Raw genomic sequence first — 22,617 nt, forward strand, 5'->3', positions numbered from 1 at the left:
GGTAGGAACTACTTTGTTAGCCCCATTTTACATATAAGGAATAAGATTCTTAGTGACTTCCTTCTGATCAATGTAAGTGACCTGGGATTTAAACCATCAGAGGTGTCCAACTCAAATGGAAATGGACCAGTAACTGATAGGTAAAAAAGGATCCATGCTGACTTAGAAAACCACATATTAACATTATGTTTTATTATATATTTTTTAAATATTTCCTAATTATATTTCATCTGTTTCATTGAGGGTTATGAGTCACAGGTAGTCAGTGGATGAGTATCTACCAAGTCTGCATGAAATCATATCACCTGTTAGATGTGAATCTCTTCTCATCTCACTTCCCCAGAAATATAGATATCCCATTTCATATGAGAAAACTGAGGTCAATAAGAATGGAGTGACTTTATTTTTTTTTGTTTTGCAAACCCTTACCTTCTGTCTTGGAAACAATACTGTGTATTGGTTCCAAGGCAGAAAAGAGGTAAGGGCTAGGTAATGGGGGTTAAATGACTTGCCCAGGATCACACAGCTAGGAAGTGTCTAAGGCCAGATTTGAACACAGGACTTCCTATTTTGGGGCCTGGATCTCTATCCATTGAGCCACCCATCTGCTTGCAAGTGATTTGTTTAAGGCTGCATTGGCTATGAGAAGCAGGGCTAAAATTTGAAACTAGATTCCTTGGTTGTAAATCCTATCAGTGTCCTTCCCCTAATGCCAAACTGCCTCTGTCTCATGACTCATAAGTCATACATCATTATAAAAAGGGGAAGGAACTGTTAATAATTCAATTTTAATGCATGATTTTAATATGTATACATATGCATATGTGTATATATATGTATATATATATACATATATAAATATATATGCATAGATTCAGTTCCCTGGAATCATGGCACAGATACCTAACTGATGTATACATTTCAGCAGGTGCACTGGGATAGAAAGGACAACAAGGAGTCATCAACGACCATATACATATAGAGAGCTCAATCTATGGATAGAATTCTCTATTAATATCCTTTTCCAATGTCTCATCATACCATGGAGATGATGCTAGACTCTTATATTAATGAACTACAAGCTTGGCCAGATCCTATGGATCTGGAAAGACTATGGGGTACAGGCATGGGTTTCAGTTGTGTTTCTGTGGTCTGAGAACAACTGGCTTATAAATAGAGGTTTAGCCACCAGATATATAATGGATATTTTTATTTGTATTTATTTATTTATAAATTTATAGATTGTTATATTTATTTATATTTTATAAATATATTTAGTATATAGCCATGTATAAATATTTATATAAATAATAAATATATATTAATAAATATAAATAAAATCTCACAAGAGTTAGTATACAGATGATATATATTAAATGTTTTATAAACCTTGAGGTGCTATACTTGTCAAATATTACTCTTTCAGCATAAATACTTCCACATATTTACTCTTAAAGTAAGATTTAAATTTGTCCTAAAATTACCTCTTTCTAGTTACTAGGGAGGAAATAGCATTTATATACCATCTTCTAATGTGCCAGGCATTGTGCTAAGCACTTTACACAGGTTTAATCATGACAAAAACCTTGAGAGTTATATGCTATTATTTTTAACCCCATTTTATAGTTGAGGGAGTAGAGGCAAGCAGGTATAAAGTGACTTGCCAAAGGTCACAGAGCTAAGAAGTGTCTGAAGCTGGACTTGAACTGAGATCTTTGTAAGGTCAGGTCCAGTAGTTTATAGTCATGTGCCCTTTAGCTTGGGATTCCTATGGTTCTAGTATTACAGGATCAGTGAGTAAACCTTGCGTGGCTTCTCCCTTGATATCTCTTTCATGCTTTCATTTGATGTTAGTCCCATCCCTATTTGACTTTTGCCTCTCTGGTTGTCATTAAAGTCAAAACAACTCCACTCTGGTGAGTACTAAACACCTAGAGAAAACACTTCTCTTAATATAAAATGCTTTAAAAAAATTCCAAAAGAAGTATATTTAATCTGGTAAAGGTCCTAAGAGGAAAGTTGAAAGACTAAACTTAGGTTGTGGTCCCATTTGACTTGGGAGGCAATTAGAACAAGAAGTGGTAATTCTCTCCTTAGAATAAACAGTGGAATTAAATGCAGTAACTAAGTTTGATTAAAAAAAATAGAGATGATTAAACATATTTACTTTCCTTCTTTCAGTACGCAGCTTTGGAATGCCAAACACATTTCCTTAAAAGATATTTTAGAGAGAATTCCCATAAGTCATGCACTCATATGGAGGTCAGAAGAAGTGATACAAGGACACTCGAGATCTCTATGAAGAACTTTGGTATTGATATTGAGAAATGGGAGAAACTGGCATGGGACTCTCCAGCATGGCATACCTGCATCAATGAAGGTGTCGTACTCTGTGAGTAAAGTAGAATTGCAGTGGCTCAAAAGAGATGAATGATTCAGAAATTTAGAGACATCTCTATCCCAAATGCTCATACAGACTGTTTGTGTCTAACATGGGGTAGAGCCCTCTAAACTTGTATTGGTCTGATCAGTCACACATACACAAAAAAAATCCACCACTCTGATTTATGTAATTTATTGGCTTTTATATAGAGAAGCAACCTGCGTGCAAGGACTGGATCTTCTTCCTAGGATCTCCTAGCACCTTGCTCAGTGCTTTGTATTGGGTAGACAGTTGAGGGATGCTTGTTGACTTGAGTTAAAAGTAAGTTTAACCGGTATAAAAGATTTAAAAGAGTGCAATGAAAAAAGATGTCAACCTCATGTCTTGGTAATAAAAATAGAAATTATGTTCACTAAAAAACAAACTGTACACATTGTACATTGAACCCAATATAGTGATGCCATTTTGGTCTTCTTCATCTAGAGAGGTGTGGAATGCACAATTGTACCTATGCTACCAAGTGAGGTTAATATGAGTGTTTTTCTTGTTTGCTGTTTTTTTTTTTTTACAAAGTTGTTTTTTAGGGAGGGGCAGGAATGATGAAGAGATGGCATTAAAAACAAAGAACATCCATAAAACACTTTAAAAAACCACCCCCACTTTCCATTTTAGAATCAATACCATGTATTGGTTCCAAGGCAGAAGAATGGTAAGGGTTCAGCAATGGGGTTTAAGTAACTTTCCCAAGGTCACTGAGGTCAGATTTGCTAGACCTGGATCTCAACCCACTGAGCTACTTAGGCATCTCCCATAAAACACTTTTTAAAGGAAAGAATGTTGGTTTAAGAATATGAAAGCTGGGGCAGCTGGGTAGCTCAGTGGAGTGAGAGTCAGGCCTAGAAACAGGAGGTCCTAGGTTCAAACCCGGCCTCAGCCACTTCCCAGCTGTGTGACCCTGGGCAAGTCACTTGACCCCCATTGCCCACCCTTACCAATCTTCCACCTATGAGACAATACATCGAAGTACAAGGGTTTAAAAAAAAAAAAGAATATGAAAGCCTAGATTACAGGGACAACTCTATTGCTATCTAGTTATGTGTCCACGGATGAGTCATTTGACCTGTGTGTCTATTTTCTCATCTGCCAAACAAATAATTCCAATCCACCTGCCTCCCAGGGTTATAGAGATCACATGAATCATGCTACCTAAAAGCCTTTTGACAGGTATGAAATTCCGTCTCTAGGGAAGGGGTGTCACTTCTTCTTAAGGAAATCTTCTCACTTCCCTAAGCCCTTAGACTCTCCATGTGCCAGAGAGACATGATGTTTTTGTCACCTTTATCTCCCCACCTTCTTGCCTTGTCACTCACTCACTTCTCACTGGAGATTGCAAGCATTACTGAAGTGTACCCTATACAAAACCCAGGGACTAAAGGAGCTGTGAAAGGCCATTTGGAAGGTTAACTCAGTGTTTTTAAACAGTATCAATACTACCTTAAATAGCACAACTCAAACATCTTCAAAGGGTGATCATGCTAGATGAGAACAGAGGAGATCAGATGAAATACGGATATTTGGATATATCTAGTCACAAAAATTCCTAACCAATGACCATTTTTATCAGTTCAACATCCTGTCAGGACTTGCTGAGTCTTTATTGGAGGACTTTTCTTTTACCTTTTTTTTTCCCATTGGGACAGTCTCCTTATCAGATATAGGTTTTACTCCTCAGGAAGATTGTTCTTTATCTCTTTGAAAACAGACAGACTTAGATACTCTATTTAAAAGAACTATAGATAGAACAAAATACCTGGGAAATATCTGCCAAAACAAACCCAGGAACTACATGAACATAACTATAAAACACTTTTTATACCAATAAAGTCAGATCTAAATAATTGGAGAAATACTAATTGTTCATGGATGGGCAGAGCTAATATAATTAAAATGACAATTCTACCTAAACTAATCTACTTATTCAATGTCATCCCAATCAAATGACTAAAATAAATCTTATTGAGCTAGAAAAACAATAACAAGATTTGTTTGGAAGAATAAAAGATCAAGGATATCAAAAGAATTAATAAAAAATGTAAAGGAAGGATGTCTAGAAGTATCAAATTTTAAACTTTATTATAAAGCAATAATTATCAAAACTATCTGTATTGGCTAAGCAATAGAAAAATAGATCAGTGGAACAGGACAGACATATAACAAACAATAGTAAAGGATGATAGTAATCTTCTATTTGAAAAAAGCACACCAGATTTTTGGGATAAGAAATCATTATTTGTTAAAAATTATTAGGACAACTAGGAAGTAATTTGGCAGAAACTAGGTAGAGATCAATATCTTAACATTATTCACTAAGATAAGATGAACATGGATACGTGATCTAGACATAAAAGGAGATATAAATAAATTAGAAGAATAAGGATTTTAACTATCAGATTTATGGATCGAAGACGAATTTATGAGTTGACAAGACATGGAGAGCATTATGAGATATAAAATAGATGTCTGTAAATTAAAAAGGTTTTGTATAAATAAAACAAATATTATCAAGATAAGAAGGGAAGCAGAAAATTGGATAAAAAATGTATAGATAGCCTTTCAAACAGAGGTTTCATGTTTAAAATAGAGAACTTTGTCAAACGTATAAGAGCCATCCCTCAATTGATAAATGGGCAAAAGATGAAGAAATCAAAATATGTAGGGATATGAAAATCCTTTACTTCACTACAGATGAGAGAAATTCTAACCAAAACAGTTCTGAGAAATCATCTCATACCCATCAGTTTGGGTAAAATGAAAAAAAGCAAAATGATGAATGTTGGAGGGAATGTGGGGAAATGGGGACACTAATATCAGTGGAGTTGTGAAATGATCCACCCATTTTAGAGAGTAATTTGGAATTATGCCTTAAGAGTTATAAAACTCTCTATATCCTCAGACCCAGTAGTACCATGCTGGGTCTGTTTTCCAAGGAAATCAAGGAAAAAGGAAAAGCACCTACATGTTCTAAAAGATCGATAGTCACTCTCTCTCTCTGTGCCATCTGGAAGCCTGGAAATTGTGGGGATACCCATTAAGTGGGGAAGGCTAAAATTGTAGTATATGATTGTGATGGAATACTACTGTATCATGAAAAACAAGCAGACTAATAAACAAACAAACAAACTTGTAAAGAACTACAAGAGGTAGTGATTGAAATATAACCACAGATTTAACACTTGAAGAATCACTTGTAAATGTTCACTTCCAGAAAACGTAGTAAAAAAATTGGAAACATGAAACACATAATCTATTCATTAGTTTTTCAAGTGTATAGGATTTCTCTTCTTAATTAGGTTTACTTATTTCCTTTAAAAAGCCTTGATACTATTTTTTTTTGTTTGTATACTAGTCTACTTTCTCTCCCTGTTTCAACTGAATGTTTCCTTTCTATCAAGGAACTCAGCCTAGCTCCCTTGGTCACTGAAGAAAGAAAAAAATATGGAGAAAAGGTCCACAATAAACAGTTGACCAATTACAGCTGATGGGTAAGAACATTCAAGAGCCCTGGGGAAAAGTGACCCTTCCCCTCTACCATCCCTGCTCCCAGACCAGTAGTCCTGCTAGTGGCTCAGCCCTGTGGCCTTTATCCAAGGGGGCAAGCCAGGTGGAGATGGGATCTAGGGATTACCTTTCCAAGTTCTTCTGCCTGCCCCTGGTTCCCCAAAAACCATGGCTCCTGAATTCCCAGAGGGGAGAGAAGAGGGAGAGGTGTTCTGGAGGGAGAGTTCTTGTAGGAGGGGAAAAATTCTTGTAACCAAAATCCTAGGCACTGTCTAATGGTTTACCATCAGAAACAGATTTTTTTCTTCCTGATTTGTAGCTGAATGCTCCAGTAACTGTTGTCTTTCTTATTAGAAAACAAAGTCCTCAAGAACAAAGACTGTTTTGCTTTTCTATTTGTATCTTTAATGCTTTGCACAGTACTTTGCACATAGTAAGCACTTAAAAGTTTATTCATGCATCCATCCATCTACATATCCATTGATTTGTTTATAAGTTATGTAAGGGCCAGTTCTTCTACATATGCACAGTAGACTATTTGTTGGAACCTTGTAAATGACCTTAATCATAAGCATGGATTACAGAATAGGCAGATGGGGAAGGAAAAAGAAGATGAATGTAGAATACCTTCTTCCTTGTCAAATGTGAGAAAACACAATGCCACATCTTGAATGTGCCTTTAAATACTTTCTATTATAAACTTTTGCAGGGGCTGAGATGGGACACATAGAAAGGCACAAGAACAAAATGTATCCACTTATAAGCAAAGAAGGAGATCATGCTTCATAAAAAGTGGCCTATAGCTTGATCTCAGGCAGCTTCAGGTGCCAATCATATTGGAGCACAACATTCTTCTCCATTGATCTTGGAAAGCCTATAAATTCATTATGTCAGGGCAGACTTGGTCTCTGTTCACATACAAGAGGAAGATTTTACATAGGGATATTTATTGAGAAGTAAGTAAAGTACAAAGCATATCCTGAAAGTGGATCTTGGTATGATATAAGAGGAAAGTTTCTAAAAATTACAGCTGTCCAAAAGTCAAAAGTATATCTCTAAGGTAATGAGCTCCTCAACACTAGTTGGTCCTCAAGTGGAGATTGGATGTCTGGTTATTGGGGATGTTTTAGAAGGTGTTCCTATTCACATAGGAGTTGGATTTAAATAACTTTTGAAGTCCTTTCCAGCTGGGAGAGTCCATGAGATTTTCTGGTTTCTTAAACCTTCCTCACACATTTTAATTTCAGCCAACTGGCCTTTAAGTGCTATTTGGGAAAAAAATACAGTCTTTGCCAAAGGTAATTAGTGGGATGAAATCACCCCAGGTTGTGCTCTCCTAAGGAAGATTCTTCCCTCCAAGCCTCTTCCACAGTGTCCCCCAAAAGTTAATTTCTGGAGAGAAGGAATAGTGAACCCAGACTTTGTTCCAATGAGCAGTTACTTCACTTATCTCTGCCCCATGACTGGCCACTCTTGGGAAGCTGTGAGCATTGCTGCTTTCCTTAGCCAAGAATGGCTCGGTGGCATATCCATGCCAAGTCTGTCAAAACCACAGTTTCTGCACACCCAATCCAGAATGTGCATACTTCCCCAATCCTGTAGTGATCTAAATAAAAACTTCCAACGGTACTTGTGAATCCGTGCCAAATTGGGGAAGATAAATGGCCTGGGGACTTCATGCTCTGAAGGTGGAATTTCTTGATCACTGGCTTCAACATGGCCAAGTCAAAGCAATTTTTTTCACATTTCCATAAAATTATGGGTCACAATATTTAATTTGATAAATATTAGGTTTCCAAGGGGGCTTTGGGTACAATCTTAGGAGGCTGAACAAAATAAGTATATAATAGTTAACACAGGGAATGGGGGAAAAATGACCTTTGTAGTAATCCACCAAAAAAAAAGTATCCTTCAGGTTCATACATCAGTCCCCAGAAGTTGCATGGGATCCAAATTATTGGCAGTGAGATACATTTTCGCAGCAGTTTATAGTAAAAAAAGGCTATACAGTTTAATATCGCTTATCCCAATCATCTTTCTAATTTTCATTTTATATTTACACACACACATATTCATATACTCTTGTGTATGTATATATGTGTGTGTATCCAAAGAATCACAGAATATCAGAGCTAGAACAAAACACAGAGATCATGAATTCCAAAGAGCTAGGTGGCTCAGTGGATTGAATGTCAGGCCACTAGTCAGGAAGAACCAAGTTCAAATCTAGTCTCAGACACTTAGTAGCTGTGTGACCCTGGGCAAGCCACTTAATCCTGTTTGCCTCAGTTCCTTGTCTATCAAATGAACTGGAGAAAGAAATGGCAAACTACTCCAATATCTTTGCCAAGAAATTTCAAATGGGGTCACAATGAATTGGACAGGACTGAAAATGACTGAATGATAACAAAGAAAAGAGAGGTAAAAGGGCTGGAAATGGTTACAGAACACTATTAAGTCCAGTTTCATATTGATGATTATTACCCTACTTAATATCCACATGTGACTAATATGTGTGTAAATTTACCATGTTCACTGCTACTTCTTTATCTGAAGGAAATCCGTTCTCTTTCCACAAGCTTGAAGAAGCCAGAATGTCTGATGTGCTTAGGGAAGCCTTGCATAATGATTTGTTAAGATATATAGGGACTCTGAACATTTGGAAAAAGGAAGATTGTGACTGAAAGAAACTTCCTTTGCATCCTCATGAGAGCTTTCTCCAAAATGCTGATAATCACATTTTTATTTGGTGATAAAAAATGTTCACTGCTATGATCTAAATAAATGATGGTATCACTGAGATGCTTTAGAGGAGATTCCTGTAGTGACTAAAATAAAAGTTGGAGTAATTGACCTCTAAAGTGCCTTCTAACTAAGATTCTGTGGTTCTGTTCTCCATTATTTATTGGTTCCAGCCTGATTCCATAAATGGCTACATGGTACTTGGCTTATAATACATAAGCAATTCTGAAAAGCCACCCTAAGAGGAGAGAGGAAGAGGAGGAAAGGAGGGAAGAGATGAAGCAAGAAGGAGAAAGCGAAGACTTAAGTGGCTACATAGTAGTTGGCTTACATGATACAAACATCCTAATAGTCACCATGTTTGAAACAGGAGAGAAGGCAAGGCAAGAAGGCAAAAGGAAAGAGGGAAGTGTTGGTGTATGGATACAGTATGAACTGTAGATATGTTAAGAGATGGCTAGAAAAATAACTTTGCCATCTGGTGGGGCAGAGGGATAGGAAATAAATGATTTTCTGACTGCTGAAGAGGAAATGAAGTGTGCAACTGCTGCTATTGCTAAATGGGGTCTCTAATTCCTCTCTCCGTAATGATAATGACTTAAATTTATATAGTGTCTTTCACTATTCCAATCCCAAAGAAGTATCTCAGAGGTATAACCAGACACATCTCTTAGTTCATTTAAAAAATTAAGCCTCCATTGGGAAGAAATTTACAATGCCTTTAATGTGAAAATACCTGTTATTGGGAGAGCTAATATTCAGATATTGTAGGATGAGAGCAAGAGAAGCATAGCAATCTCCATATCTCCCTGAAATATGGGGAGAGGGAGAAGGAGAGGAAAAAGTATTACTGGGTCACTACTACCAAGATATATTAACGGCCATTATCTGATGCTCTGGATGTAAATGAATGTTTAGGAGCAGCCAAAGATGGAGACAAGAAGTGGAATGAGGGTAGCACTGAATCAAGTCTCTCTTGATTTTAATGAAATAACCAAGGAAAGAAAAAAGAGCTCAGGTCTAGAAAGGCTGTGAATAACATGTTTTAAAACATGGGCAATATGCTCACTTAACCCCATGTGGTTAAACATTTCCCAAATACTTTGCAAACTGAACCAATAAAGAAAGGGATAGAAGACCTATCACTGGAGACATTAAAGGGTTGACATTTAGAGAAGATTAGGCTGTAAGGAACGATTCCTCATTGGTTTTGAATTAAGTAACAGAATGTCTTCTTAATTACTCTACTTCTCTTGACCAGTTGTATAATCGCTGTTCAGCTACCTTAGGGGAAGACTAGTAATTTGATGGGTGAGTTTTTGAAAGGAATAGATTATGGAAAGAGCACTGGCTCTGAAGTCAAGAAACCTTGATTCTTTCTAATGTTGGCTTTGTTAATGATCAGCCTTTTATTTTTAACTATTAATGTATTTTTTTAATTCATTTTTTTAAAGTCAGCCCCTTTCTCCTTTCCTCACATCAAAGAAAGCAATATCTGACAAAATATATGGATTATGTCTTTCATGTTTCCATTTCTTAGTTCATTTTCTGGAGGTGAAAACTCACAAATTATTCTTCAAATATCAAATCTGTAGTTGTATCTAATGTTCTCTTGGTCCTGTTTGTTTCATGTAGTTCCTTCCAAGTTTTTTAAAAAATTAATCTCCTCATCATTTCTTGTAACAAAATAATATTCCATACTGATTAGATTTTTTATGCTGTTTATATTACATCAACTGCTTAGGCCTCAGTTTCCTTAGGGAGTAAAAGATTGAAAAAAAATCATGGAGCGGGAGGGTCAGAATGAAATCTTGGGAATCACTTAGTTACAACCTCTCATTTCATAGAGGAAGAATATGAGGCCCAGAAAAGTAGAGTCTTTCCCAAAGTCACACAGCTAATAATAACAATCTTGGTGACATTTATATAGCATTTTAAGATTTAAGAAATACTTTAGATATGTTATCTCATTTGAGCCTCACAACAATCCTGTGGGAAAGGTGATGCTATTATAGATGAGAAAACGTTGACTCAGAGAGAACTTAAGCAATTCGGTCAGATTTGATCAGCTAGTAAATATTTCAGATGAGATTGAAACCCAGGACCTTCTTTTAACAACTCCAGAGCTCTAACCATTATGGAATAATGTCTGCTAAAAAGTGTAAGAGCAGAAATTAGAACCCAAGCCACATGAATCCTAAGCCTATGAACTTCCCACTATCCACACTACTGCCTGTTTTTTCTTTTTCTTTTTTGGTCTCATTGGACTGATGTGAAAATCAAGGGAGATAACGGATGTGAAGGCACTTTGGACAAAAATGTCACCAGAGACATTCAAATGAAAATACAAGGAAAGCATTATGGCAAGAACGGAAGCCAACTGCGAGACCCTGAAAATGATAGGAGCCGAGTCCGTAACTAGGCAACTTGTTGGAGCTGAAACAACTCCAAAATAATACAGTCTGGTTTAGGAAAATATTAATCAGATTGTTTCTTTAATGTGTGATCATGGTGACAAGCCCCTCTTGGCTGCCCTGAAATAATTCTCTTATTTTCCAACAAATTATGCTTCTTGTTTGTTGATTCTTCTGAGTGAAACCGTGACATTGTTTTCCACCTAAGTAAAGCTCAGAAAATGCTGAAATGAGAACCAATTCTGCCCCTGGCTAGGTGAGGTCCCAAGGTTCAGCTCTGCCAGCTCTGCCAAGGCTGAAAGGGAAATCAGGAACATTCCTTGGGCTTAAGGTTACATTAACTCCTTTCTTAGGGCAGGCTTTAACATCCAGACTGTACTCTGTGCACAATCCTTAGGATCCACCAAAAAGGCCAATGAAAGTGAAAGTCAGACTTGTCAATTGTCTTTGGGGGGAAAAAATCCTTTTTGGATCATTTATCTCCCACAGCACATCCAAAAGGACAGGAATGCTAATTGGCCTTCATTAACCCAAGAGACCACCACCATAACAAATCCCATGCTAGAGATTAGGGTGGAGGTTTGAAGGGGAAATATGAACCTTTCTTAAATGACTCCTCTTAACTAATAACTGTATTTCTTTCTGAAACCTGCTAGCCTGGAAAATGTATCTAATTATTCATTAATGGACAGCTCCCACCTTCTGTAATTATTCATTCCTGAGGAGGAATATGAGAAGGGAATGGATAAAAAAGCCCTGGCAGGCCTCAGGGGTTTGTATCTTCCCCCAATGCTTCTGCATTTCAGCCATGGAAGGAGGGCCCTTTAATTCTCCGCTTTGGGGTAAAAAGTTGTATATTACTGCGGTTTTATAACTGTCTTGACACTTAAGGCAGGGATTCCCTACTTTTTATGTGTTAAGGAGGTACTTAATGTGCTCTTCATTGAAAGCCTTGTAACCTTTATAGTGATTTGTGGGGGATACTGGCAGGAAAGTGGGAGCCTGAAAGGGGGGGCAGTGGAGGTGGGAAGAGTGAAATTTTGGTGAGGGAATGTGGAGGAGGGGGACACTGACAGAACAATATTTCCACTGCTGGGAAGCCACAGGTAGCAGGAAAGGGATATGATGAATGCCTCTGGTAATGGCACATCAATGTCAGAAGTTTTGAATCGTACTTTCCTCCCCAGTGGAAATGCCTTCAGAATAAAAGAAGATTCATATGATCATAGATTTAGTGCAAGGAAGGAATGTGAGGGCCATTTATAAAGACCAGTCCTCTAATTTTACAGATGAGGAAATCAAAGCCAAGAGAGGTAAAGCGAAGTGACTCAGAGAGTATGCGATAGAGAGTATGACTCCAAAGCCAACACTCTTTCCACTCTACCATGTTAAAGGGAGTCATAGCATTGTCATGCTCACATCCCCCTCCCTCAGCCATAGTGTTTCCTTAGAGCCTAAACACTTGAGATGCAACGTAGCCATAAGTCTCATCCTCTCCTAAGTCAGCATTTTAAAAGCCCACAGGCTCCAGGGAGAGAGGATGCTATTAATTGCTGGTTTCCTCAACTTCCTTGAGCCTTGTACCTGAGAGATAAAAGAAGAGTCCCGTGTTCAGAAACCAAAACCCTTGATCTCACTAGGCTGAAGTCTGTGGCTTGCAGGCTGATTAGAATTAACCTGCTGAGAATCCCTCACTGGGGTCCCAGCCATAGAAGGGGCCACTTCAGGTCAACTGAGTGCTCTTTGCTAGGATAACAGGAAACCTGGCATTATAGGGATCCTGTAGAAAAGCCCATGGATCTTTCTTGAGGCATTCCCTTTCTTCCCCAACCAATGACAATAGAGACCACTTGGTCATATCATTTATATCTTTCTTTCATCTCTAATAAGAAAACAAAGATGTTAGTGATTTTCACAATTGGGAATCTGACAGCAACTGGAGGCTTGTGGACCTCAAATAATTTCCTAAGAAAACATAGAATAAACAGGGCAGAATACGAAAGACTAACAAACCGTGGACAGAAATGCTAGGTAGTCACTAAACCAACTGTAAGAAGAAACTGGCTTTTATTTGACTCTAACACATTTAAAAAAGTGAACATAAAAAAGGTTCAGACAACTAAATTATGAAGTCCAAAGCCTGGAAAAGAAGAAATTGACTTATATTTTAAATAAGATCTCTGCGGTAGGTAATACCTTCTTTGTTTAGAATAGTCAACATTGAGCACTGGACTTACCTGGAGACACTGAGGAGTCATAGGTGCTTCTTTCCTTTCGGTTCATCCTGAAGGCTTGGATGTCCTTTTCCCTGTATGTTCCAAAACCTTCAAAGCTCCTTCTTTTACTCCCACCCACTTCGCTGTCCCACTTGTCATTCAATGGGTTCATGTCACCAAACACATCCAAGGTCTCTGACCTCGTGTTGCTGCTCTCTCCACTGCTGCCACTGGAGAACTTCTTGGTACAGGAGTCAGCAGGGTCTCCACTAGTATCTCCTTTTTCCTTCACCTGGGTCCACTGCTGGGCATCAGAGAGCGACAGGGTTGACAGGGTGTCAACCTCAAAATTGCTCTTAGAAGCTTTGTGGCTGACCTCACTGTGTTGGTGTTTCTGTTTCTCCTTATGCCTACTCTTCTCACCCATTAGTGGGAGGTCTTTGTCAGCACTGCTCAGCCGCTCCCCCAAAACATGGCTAGAGAAGCCCGTGGCCTTGCTTGCAAAGAGACCGCTCAGGTCATCATGGGGCCCCAGGATTCGGTCCTCCTTGTGCTTGTGTTTGTGTTTGTGTTTCCTTTTGTGGAGGCGACCACTGGACAACCCAGCACTACCCACCTTTGGGGGATTGAGAGAGGGCTGTATGTCTCCAAGGCTCATGCCTACAGGTGTCTGCAGGTGCACCCCATGTTTTGCTTTGTGCCTGGCAGTGCTGGACATCTTCACATGGGAGCTTGCATGGAACTGGGGTGGTGGCACTGTTGGCCTCATAAATGGTGAAGCTGTGCCAAGAGTGTGAGATAGGTACAAAGGAGCTGGGTACTGACCATAATAACCAAGGTTCATCATAGGCATTGATGTGTAAGGCATTCCATAGGGTGCATAGTAACTTCCACTGGGGATAGGGTAGCTGAACCCCTGTAAAAAAGGCACCTTTGTCATGGTGTCATTGGTTTTGGCAGGTCTACCACGCTTCTTCTTGGACTTCATGTCTGAGGTCCTTCGAAGATAGAGCAAGGGGTCATACTGTATATATGGCACCGGGTAATAGTGATCAAAGTTGATTCTAAAAATACTGGGATATGGATTCTCATGATAGAAAGTGTAACTCCGGTGGGAGATCCTGAACATCTGGAACTTGTTGATAAGCTCTTCTAGATCTGCAAGGAACTGGAGGTTGTCGCGGTTCTGCAGGCTTTTTCTTTTCCGCTTGTGCTTTGGCTTCTTGATGCTTTCATGGGCAAGGAAATTGTCCACGATGAGATGCTTCTGCCGGTGGCCATGTCGATTCTTTGTGCTGGTGTCAGATGGAATGGCCTCCGGATTGTCCAAAGAACAGAAGTCAAAGGAGTACCGCCGGCGGGATTCTGAACTCTTCTCGGCTTGATCAGATGTGCTGTTGTTGTCTGTCCCAATGCCGCTGTCACTAGGGATTGTCTCCTCACTGTGTGACTCACTCACTGGTGACAGTGTGATTTCCTTCAGGGACCCAATCTCACACAAGTGTGAAGGTGAGTTGGCCATCAACCTGGGAGGTGACAGTTTCCAGGTTCCGCTGTGTAATCCTTTCTGGGTTTTGGTAGGAAGAGCACCGATAGGCTGAAGATTTGGCATAGTTTTCAACTCTGAAAAATTGATTTCAGTGCTGGCGGGGCTCAGGTTGCCATTAGACCCGACTAACTGCGTAGAAAGTGGGTGCATAGCTGCTGGTGAAGATGCCACAAGTGACTGAAAGTTGGAAGGCACGGCTGGAATATCCGGCTGGCTAGAAACAGGCCTTGGGTGTTTGATGGCTGTCTTAGGTTCTTCAGATGGGGGCTGCAGCTCTGCCCTAGGTTTTCTGCCCCTCTTCTTGCCAATGTAGATGGTCCCTCTCTTGCTGACATTGATCTGCTTACCCAGTCTGCTGTCAATGGCTGCTCCCCCAGGGTTAGTCTGGGGTGGTACTTTTGCCTTCAGGGCAATATTGCTGGAGCAGGACAAGATCTGATTCAAGATGTTTTTCCTCTTAAGGGTCTTCATCTTGTTGATGGTCTTGATGGTCTTCTTGTCTAGAACACCAAGCTTTCCAACTTTTTTGTGGAATTTCATCTCGCTCATGGATTTCTCTTCTCCTGGCACTAACTGAGCCAGTTTGGCCAAATTACGTCTTCTCTTCCTCTTCTTAGTGCCAGGAAATTCCCGGCTTATTGGGCTGACTGGGCTGGTGGAAGTTCCCTCATGAATTGTCTCAACAGTGAGTAGAGGTTGTTTCTTTGGTCGTCCTCTCTTCTTTTTAACTGGTGTGATCACAGTGAGACTGTCTGTGTTAGTGTACAGAGGACTAGATGGGGTGATAGGATATGCAGAAGGTGGCTCTACCATGAGTTTTTCTGAAGTGGTCATGGCTGACTCTCGTAGGATACTGGTGGGTTTTGGTTTGCTGCAGGTCCACCTCCGTTTTGCAGCAAATTTAGGGTGCTGAATTTCTGACAGCTTGCTTGAGAGGGGTGGATCTGTGCATGATGAAGGAGTCATGACCAGGGGAGTTTTTCGCAGTCTGGCTGCATTACTGGAGAGAACCTTTTCAGCACTTCCAACACCTTCCAACACAATTGAGGAGGGCTCATTCTCCATAATTTTAGCAAGCTTGGTAGTACGAGGATCCTTTTTACTTCCCTCAGGGTGAGAGAGTATCCTGCTAGCTACTTCACTGCTCATGGAAATTCCAGAAGCCAAGGCTTTCTCTGGTATTATTTTTTCCACCATTGTTTTCACAGACTGCCTCTTCTTCCTTTTATGGCTAGGTGGGTCTAGGGTTGGAGTCTTGATGGGAATAGTAATCCGGACATGACTCATATCATTTTCAGGATTACCAATGGAACTCACATTCTGCCTGGCTGGTGATACCTCTTGGATGTTGTCTGTGGTGTAGCCTTCCTTCTTCCCTTCCAAGTTATCATGACTTTTGGTCTCAAATGCTTTCTGGGCATTCTTGACCCAGTCCAAGTCTGAATTTTGTATGGTTTGATTTATTAAGTCTTTTTTGCTTGACTTCTTCTTGCTGTTTCCAGTCGGGGGATCTGGAGGCTCCATTGATCCTCCTCCATCTTGGTCTACTAAGGGTGGGAGTCCATTGCACTCAGCTGAGCTGGTGGTCTGGGCTGGTGAACTGATGTTGCTTGGGGCTGGGACCACATTACCCAAGAGCAGATCTTTGCTACTGCTAGACAACTGACTCCATGTGCTGCTCACACTTCCTTTCTTTCCTTGGGACTTGGCAAAGGAAGCCACAGGCTCAAGGGTTGGAATCTTGGTGGGGCCTGGAGTTTCTCGACCAGATTCTGTGCCAATAAAGCAATTCTGAGTGGTGGGCCCATTATCCGAGCTGGCAGACCAATCCATGTGGCTCTGGCTGCTGTTTTTTTGCTGGTGCTTTGGTTTTAGGGTGTCTCCAGTGAAGTCCTGTTGGAGGCTGGGATCATAGTGGAGGGCTGCATGTTTCTGGGGCCTCTCATAAACCTGGAGAAAGAGAAGGAGGGGGGGATGAGTACATTGGTGCTATTAACAAAGTTAATGTTGAGACTCTTAATTATCTGAAAGTAAGAGGCAAATGACTACTTTAACAACTTCTTCTAACTCTAAGTCATTTTATAAGGATTCCTTAAACTGCAGTGATAAAACTATATTAACAATGTTCTCAAATGAACCTTAAATGGGGTCTAATCTCAAGTCCCTGCTTTCAAATAAAATAGAATCATAGTCTAACTAGTTTAAGTTTAAAATTAGAATCACAGAATCTTAGGGCTAGAATGGACTTTAAAAGCCATTTAGTACTAACTCCTCATTTTACAGATAGGAAGTCCAGGTGAAAACAGTCTCTGCTCAAGGTCACACAGCTGTTTTATACAAAGAAAGCAGGTACTAGAACAGGGGTCGGCAACATATGGCTCTCGAGCCATATCTGGCTCTTTTGAAGGCCAGATATGGCTCTTTCTGCAGGGGCCATAAAGTCAATATTTTTTTTTTCAGGCGCTGTTACAGGAGCGTACACTGTGAACACTGTATGGCTCTCACGAAATCACATTTTAAAAATGTGGCGTTTATGGCTCTCATGGCCAAAAAGGTTGCTGACCCCTGGACTAGAGCCTAGATTTCCTGACTCTTAGCTTAGGGTTCTTTCTTCTCTAGCACCATGCGTCCCTACTTCCTCCTAGGAAAAAAAAAAGTACTTCTTCCATTTCTTCAGGTTTTTTCCTGGATACTTTGTAGAAGACAATGTTGTTCACATTTCACTAAAGTGCTGACTTCCCAGATCATAAATAAGCATTCTCTGTAGGAGAGTACAAAAGAAATTCTAAGATCTATGGGCTACAAGCACAACCAGGATCCACCACTCATGGAACAGGGGAGAACATTAGAGGACAGAAAAGAAATGGAAGAGAGAGAATAGGAAGTTTTTAACAACCCACCATTCCAGGTTTTAGGTTCTATATCCTACCCCCATAGAGATCTGCAAATGATAACACTATCTATAAATCATTATCATTAATAATTACATTTTTTGCTAAGAAAAATAATTACTGTAATTCATGTCTAATGGGGATCCTTTAACCTCTTAAGACAATTTCTTATAGTTCCACAGGGGGTTCTTCATATTCTGAGGCACACCCTGGGAATGAACTATTCTAGGAAAATCAATATCCCTCTTGGGATACTGTGTTGGAATTTTGCCAACTCAACTTCATCCCAGGCCTACCCTTGACTGAATCACTTAGGGACTGTAGACGTTTCCTTGGAATTCTTTAGCTAGGAAGAATGGAGGTAAGCTGAGCATTCAAAGGTGGGGATAACAGGATCAATGATAGAATGAGTGAATGTAGGCTTACTCATCAGGTTAAAAAACACTAGAATTAGAGGCTGGCTTTTAAAGTTCATACAAAAAAAGACACACATAACACAAATACAATACACATGCAAAAGAACGTTAAAAAAACCTCAACAACTTGACTTTAAATGAGTAATAGAAAGTTCAAGAATTTATGTCCCCCAAAGTTGATAATTGAGTTGAAAATATAAATTGGCTTTAGAAATTATCACAGAGTCAGAAATCTAAAGCTACTAAGGACCTTAATTTTTTTTAGTACAATTCCCTCATTTTACAGGTGAGGAAATTGATGTTAAGGTAAGACAAGAACACATTACTTAGGAGGAACAAGACTGTAGGGAAAAAAACAAGTCAAGGCAAAGAGGAGGAAGCCCATAAGGGAGACAACTCTGAAGTATACAGTTTTTTGAAGGATTTCCAGGAAGAAGCCAAAACTACCGATTGGAGCAAATACCTTGGCAAAAAATGTTTAGGTCAGATTATGGTGAATCGTGTTGAATAGTTAAAGGAAGTTAGGCATATCTGAGCTACTTAACCTTTTGAGAACTGATTGTTATTGATGTTATGAATTGAGATTGATGTTATGAATGTTAAACTATCAAAGCTTAAAACTTCACTTGAACTTTAGGATGCCCTCTGTGTCCCATGAAATAGATCTGGGTAGCAGTATTTGGAGACTAAATTTTCTGTATTATGGAGATATTTGTTCTTGAAATCCCCAAATAACATGCTTCTATATTTGTGTGTTGGGACAGGTACAATCAATCAGCCTAGAAAGATTTATAAAGTATCTGCTTGGTGAGAGGCATTATGGTAGGCATCAGGGATAGCCCAAAACAAACTGTCACTGCCTTTACGGAATAAACATTCTATCACCATAAATAAGAAATGCACATAAAAGAAAGTAAAAATACATACAAAGTAAATATGAGTTAATTTGTTTGGGGATCGGAGGTAGAGGCAGAAGAAGATGAATGGCAGCTGATCTGTGCTTTGAAGAAAGGTAGGTGTTTTAAGAAGCAGAGGTGAGGAGAGAGTGGTTTTTTCCAGGCATCAGGCACTGCCACTAAAAGGCATGAAGGAAGAGTGTCGTGTAATGGGAAGAAAACGAAGGAACCCAGCTTAGCCAGATTATAGAAAGCATGAAAGATAGTAATGTGTAATTAGCCTGTAAGATAGGCTAGAGTTAGAATGTGAAGGGGTTTAAATGCCAAGTAAGAGTCTGTATTTTGATCCTGGTGACATAGGAAGGCAATAATGCTGATTGAGCACTAGAATGATTCAGTCAAAGTTGGGCTTTATGAATATCACTTCTGCAACTTTGAGGAGGATTTCGAGAAGAGAGATTGTGGGCAGGGAGCCAAATCAAGAGGCTACTGTAATAATTCATTGAAGAGATGATGAGAGCATTAGCTATGATGATATGATGATGGCTATGTGAAGAAAGAGAAAGGCATAGTTGTAGGATGGGCTGTAGAAGTAGAATTGACAAGTGATTGGATAACTAGAGTGAATGGGTAGTGAGAAATCAATGATACTGAATTTTTGAACATAAGTGACAAAAAGGCTTGGGGTGTTTCTGACAGAAATAGGAACATCTGGAATAAGGGTGGTTTGAGGGAAGCATAATGATATCTGTTTTGAAGGTCTTAAATTTGATAATTTGATAAATTTGATATCATCAAATTTGAAATGTCCAAATTAGGCGATGGAAATATGTTACTTAACTCAGGAGGTAGACTAAGGTAGGCTGTATAGATCTGGCTGTCAGATACATAGAGATGACAATTAAACCCATAGAAAAGTCTGAAGCATGGTCCATCTACAGTTGAGGCATGTGTTGGGGATCCAACAAAGAAGGTAAAGGAGGATCAGGCAGAAAAAAAGAACCCAGAAAGGAGAGGATATCTAGGAGAGTGAACTGCCATTTCAAATGATGTGGGGAGGTCAAGAAAAGGCCATTAGAATTGGCAATTTAAGAGATCACTGGTAATCTTGGAGAAAACAATTTTCGCTGAGGGATAAGATCAGCAACCAGATGCTGGAGAAGATAGTGAAAGGAGAAGAAATAGAAACAATCAGGAATAGACCAGTTTTTCAGAGTTGGTATTTGAAAGAGAGATTCAAGATATAGCCCAATAGTTAGCCTATAGCTATGGACAATAAGCTATAGTGAAGATTTTTCTTTTGTTGCTGTTGTTTTAATTTAATTTTTAAAAATTTTAAATATTTTTCCATGTTTGTATAATTCATTTTCTTTTCCTCCCTTCTCCCAGAGCTGACAAGTAATTCTACTGGATTGTACAAATGTTGTCACTTCATACCTATTTCCATATTATTTATTTTTGCTATAGAGCAATTTTTAAAGCCTAAAACCCCCAATCACATACCCATATATACATTGATAGGTGATGTCGTATGTTTTGCTTTTGCATTTCTATTCCCATAGATCTTTCTCTCATTGTGGATAACATTCTTTCACATAAGTCCTTAGGGAAGATTTTTCTTAAGGAAAGGGGGCATGAGTTTCCTTGTAGGCAGCTAGAAAAAAATCAGTATTAATAATAACTAGCTTTTATTATTGAATGCTTTATAATTTGCAAGGCACTCTACATATTCCTAGCTAGGTGATCCTGGATAAGGCACAACTCCAATTGCCTAGCCCTTACCACTCTTCTTCCTTAGAAGTGATCTTAGTATTGATCCTAAGAAAGAAGATTATATATATATAAGATTTTTTTTAAATGCACTTTACATATGTCATTAGCATTTAATCCTTACCAGAACCCTGTTACATACATTTACATTTATCACCTTTTTTGCAGATGAAGAAACTAAAGCTTACTGGCCTAGAGGATTTGAATTTGGGTTTTCCCGACTCCAAATAAAGCCCTGTGGTGTACCACCTGTTTTTAAAAATCTGAGAACAGATATTAGAGAGAGAGGGAATGGCAAATAACAGTGGGTAACATACTGGAGAATTTGGAAGAAGAAGGGATTGAGAGTGTACATAATATGGTTGTGTTTCAATAAATATTTTGCATTTCTTAGATTGGTGGCCAGATTCATATTTAAGGAAGAATATTCCAGCAGCAGTATGAAGGATGGTGCATAGAAGAAAGAGTAAAGGAAGAAAAATTTGTGAAGAGGATATTGCAATAGTCTAGATGGCACTGAGAGTCTATATGAGAGTAGTAGCAGTAGGAATAGAAAAAAAGAAGAGATGTAGGAGATGTTACAGAGGGGAAAATGGACAGAAATTTATATCTAATTGGGTTCAGAAGGTAAGGGTTAGGGGCTAGTTATGGATAACTTGAAGGTTTCAAATATAGGAAATCTGGTTGAATAAAAGTGACATTAAACAAAATGAAGGTATAAATGGAGAGAAGGGAAATTTGGATTGGGATGTGCTGAGTTGAAGGTCATGCAAAGATTTCCTATAGACAATTAAACAGAAATGCAAATTAGCAGATCAGAAAAAGAAGTAAGGCTAGAGATGGAAATGTAGAAAGTTTCTCAAATAAAAATGGTAGTTGAAGACATGAGATTTCAAAGAGAGATAGAGAGTGTGGACAAATAAGAGAAGATGGCCAAGGATGGAATCTTGATAAAAATGAGAAATCAGGGAAATAGATCAAGGAGAAGGAGTTAGAAAAGTAGCTGAAGAACCAAAAGGCTACACTGCATTTGATCCTAAGAAAGGAGAAAGTATTCAGTAGAAGTGGAGGACAAGTAGTGTTAAATACTTAGAGAGGTCAAGGAGAATGAGGACTGGAAAAAAAAAAGGCCATTAGATTTAGTGATTAGAGAGTCATTAGTCATATCTGAGGTTGTTTTCACAGTTTGGGTCCAAAAATATTTTATTAGGGCTAATTTGGTATGCTTGGTTCCTGCATATAAAAATAATGAGATAGATTTTTGCAGTATCTAAGCTAGTCATTGTGAGTAAATCAGCAAATATACTCTCATGCCCCGTGTTGTATTTTTCATTGACTATGGATGCAGGCAGACATTGGGCTAGTTTACAATGCATGTAACTTATCTCCTTTGTCCTTGCCTAACTTATGAACTAGGGAAACAAACATATGCATAAAATATCTAAAGAAAAATGATAAATCAAATAAAGTATGGGAGCATAATTCAAATGGCAAAATAAGTTTTAAAAATTTATGTATTTTTAAAATTCACTAAAAAAAACTTTTGCATTCCAAATTTTCTCCCCCTCTCCAGGCCCTTCCCCACCCATAGAAAAGGCAAATAATATGATATCAATGAGTTGTTTTATTCATATGAGTTTGAAAATATATTTTGACACTGATGAATTAGAATATATACTAAGAAGGTTGACCAGAATATGTAGAATCATATCACACAAAATATCAATAAAGGAATTGAGAATGCATATGCTGAGTATTGTATAAAAGCAGGATTAGACTTTT

At 38.7% G+C, this 22,617-nt stretch overlaps 1 protein-coding gene across 1 annotated transcript in view; it reads right to left on the bottom strand.

Annotated features, from left to right (window-relative positions):
- The window catches only part of SETBP1 (SET binding protein 1), a 463,228-nt gene that overhangs the window by 136,236 nt on the left and 304,375 nt on the right, over nucleotides 1-22,617 (bottom strand). Inside the window, 1 exon segment of the mRNA XM_044664936.1 lies at nucleotides 13,335-16,812. Within this exon segment, the coding sequence (XP_044520871.1) occupies nucleotides 13,335-16,812 (3,478 nt within the window).

This window comes from Gracilinanus agilis, chromosome 1 (assembly GCF_016433145.1).
Source record: "Gracilinanus agilis isolate LMUSP501 chromosome 1, AgileGrace, whole genome shotgun sequence".
Taxonomy (NCBI): Eukaryota; Metazoa; Chordata; class Mammalia; order Didelphimorphia; family Didelphidae; genus Gracilinanus; species Gracilinanus agilis.